Source organism: Gymnoscopelus microlampas, assembly GCF_963454915.1.
Source record: "Gymnoscopelus microlampas genome assembly, chromosome: 1".
Lineage (NCBI taxonomy): Eukaryota > Metazoa > Chordata > Actinopteri > Myctophiformes > Myctophidae > Gymnoscopelus > Gymnoscopelus microlampas.
The window spans coordinates 21,204,164-21,207,442 of NC_139962.1; the positions used below are offsets into that span (position 1 = coordinate 21,204,164).

General features: G+C 43.4%; 1 protein-coding gene across 1 annotated transcript; it reads left to right on the forward strand.

Annotated features, from left to right (window-relative positions):
• Positions 1–2,002: 2,002 nt before the first annotated feature.
• LOC311046289 (cobalamin trafficking protein CblD-like) lies at positions 2,003–2,899 on the forward strand (the record flags this gene model as incomplete). The annotated part of the gene is made up of 1 exon (XM_084058509.1): positions 2,003–2,899. One exon carries the CDS (start codon positions 2,003–2,005, stop codon positions 2,897–2,899), a length of 897 nt encoding a protein of 298 aa, XP_083914635.1.
• Positions 2,900–3,279: the final 380 nt, after the last annotated feature.

Genomic DNA, 3,279 nt, shown 5'->3' on the forward strand with positions numbered 1-3,279 from the left:
AGATACTCAAAAAATGTACTTACCTGTACAGTTCTCAAGTAAATATACTTAGTTACTGTCCACCACTGAACTTGAGCACCAGTCTTAGACCACCCTGGACACTGGCCTGGTCCACTGCTCAAGTGTGGCATATGGGTGAAAAGGGACCTTGCAATAATGTGGTTATGGGTAGATATAACTCATTTTCATGAGACAAATAATTATTCTTACCTACAAACGCATCATAAAGATAAACACACCCTAGCTTTAGTTGAAGCACACAATAAGCTGTTGTAAAGATGTTATTACATTCCCTAATCACAATCTCCATCCATTATGGAGGGGTCAGTTTTCTTGAATATGGAGTTCCATTCAGCTCCAGATTTGGCATACAAGCATGCTGTTATTAGACCCTGTTGTGTTTTCTGAATAGATTTAGATAGTTAATTAAGCCCTGGTGGTAAAGTGACACACATCATCCTTGTTTAATGTACTGTCAGTCACACACACTTGCTTCATAAACACAGCAGTGCATCACAGCGTGAAATGAAAAAGATGTCCCTCCCGGTAAATGTTTGGTTTATATTCCTACATTAGCATGCAGAATGTAATTAAAAGCGGAAATAAACTACCTGCACATGGCCTGTGAAACGGAGTGTTGTCGATAAAGACGTGGAAAAGCACTAATGATTTTAATTTGTAATCCCCAGATGTGGCTGAATCGTGGGCCTGATTAAATATTTTTGTTATCGCTTCTTGTTTGGGTAAATGTTCTTTTTGTTTTGTAAACTTTCTAGTAAAGGGAATAAATGTCATACATTTATTGGCATACCTACAGTACCTTCTCCACCACCTCCCCTGTGCTTAGTTAATGAGTGTTTGTTAATACACAACACGCGCATCTCAGCCACTCATCACAGTGATGAACAAACACCTGCCACGGTGCATGTCAGGCAGTGTGGCGTTGATAATCAGAAGTAGTGTTTATTATTGTTTATTATGGTTTAGATAACACTTTAAGAAGCAGACAACTGGAGACGAAGACGTCCTTCTATAAAGTTATATTCTAACGGGCCCAGGGCGTTCACAAACCTACACACATAAATCCAAAGAGATGTATACTATAGAATTGCATCGTACCTACGTGACCTGGCGGAGACCTGTGCTCCGAGGAGCACCTTTTCTAGTTTCATTTTAAGTTTTGTTTGCATTCGTTTTATATGTATGAATTTTCAAGCTAATAAATGTATTGGGAAAGTCTTACTAAGGATGTTTTGGTCATTTAATAGATGCTTTGACAGTGCACATCTTGGAGTACATGTCATGTATGTTCAACATCTGGCTCATATCTTCTCCATACAGTAAGTATATGTTAAGAGAAGAGTACGAACGATAAACATTTTTAGCGGTGCCAACCGCTCTATATCTGACTTTGTCCGAGTGTCTGTATCTCCGTCCGTCCGTATGTCTGTCCGCAAGTGATGTCATGAGTACATTCTTATTGGCTGGGCTATAAACAAATATTGATGACAACATCAATACGGGGCTCATCAAAGGGTGGGTTCACACAGGGTGTGATTTTTTAGCTAATCTCGACATCTTCATCATAGACACAGGGTTGTACTGAATGGACAACTTAGATGCAACATGGTAAAAAACATACTATCAGATGTCATGGCACCCCCTCTTTATGTCTTATCATTGACGTCGTCATGGTTCTTTCACCTTGTTCTTCTCTATTTATGACTTAACAGTGATGTCATCCTGTTTCCATATAGGCTATTCATTATATCTCATGCTTGGCTCACTAAATTAATACATTGGATATTTTTTTATTAGTGTATCTGGACAGCAGTGCTGCTATAATTTCCCCATTTGGACTGTCGCATATTTGCATCTGCAGAATCTGTGCTAGCTTGGTCAATTTAAAACTAAACATTTATCTGAGGTAGCCTATACATAGAAAACAATAGACTGTATTTAACATACATTGGCCAGGATAACATAACATACTGTAGACAGGATGTCCAGTGTGCTCTGCAGCAGAGCTTGTATGGTGACCTACCTGCCGGAGCTCCACATACTGGTGCGTCGTGTTGCCGGCGCCAGAGCCTTCTCTGCAGCGGGGTTCTCCTCTGGTTCTGATGAGCCCTGTGTCTCCCTCATCCCACCTGACGTGGGACCCAGAACGGTGTGGCCCGACAAGGCCATGGGACCATTTGGGCCTCAGGACCTGAGGTTCCAGCTGCCCGGTAACGTGGGTTTCAACTGCCACCTGGAAGGAATAGCAGAACAGAAGAAGAACTCTGCCCACCGGATGATCCCCGACGTGCTGTCTGCCCCCTCCAACAGCGAGAGGCATGAGCTTGTGCTAAGCCAATTCACTGCAGAGATCCAGGGTGAAGAGATTCCTGCCTCGCAGCAGGCCGTCAACAGAGCAGAACAGTACTTTGGTAACTCTAACATGGAGTGTGCTATACAGTCCTGTCCTGAGTTGCTAAGGGAAGAATTCGAATCAAGGTTTCCTGAGGCCTCATCCAGTGGAATGATGGTTGTCACAGTAACCCAAAAAGCTCAAAACGACATGGCCGCTTGGACTGAAGATGTAGACAAAGAGCGGGAAGAGATGCTGGACAAGTTTATTGCTGGAGCCAAGGAGATCTGCTATGCACTGCGGACAGAAGGTTTCTGGGCTGACTTCATTGATCCGTCGTCAGGCCTCGCGTTCTTCGGCTCTTACACCAACAACCCGCTGTTGGAGACGGGCGACTGTTATCGTCACCTGGGCTTTCAGATAGAGGACCTGGGCTGCTGCAAAGTGATTCGGCACGCTCTGTGGGGAACACATGCGTTTGTGGGGACAATGTTCACAGACGCACCTGCCAACAGCGTTGTCATGAAGAAGCTGCAGGGGAACTGAACATGAACACTGAGGTAAAGCCAGTAGTTTCTAAGAACCATGTGTGTAATAGCCCTTTTTCAATCTATGTGAACAAAATGTGTTGTTCTCTGTGCAATGGGTAGGGATGGCTTTTCAGAAGTACAGTTTTGTAAATTCTTATATTTATATTAGCCATCTGATGCTGAGCTCTGTGAGGAATTATGGGTAAAGTGGTTTAAGCAGTGATGTACTAGCCTGGTTCCAGACCATAGACCCCGCCCACTCTCTGAGTGAGCTCCTCTTGGTCTGGTGTCATAATGTGAGCCTATGGATTTTCACAATCGAAGAAAAATCTGTCAAATCAGAGTATGGGGGTGGTCTAACGACAAGCCAATCAGTGAATTTCTGCTAAAACAAGC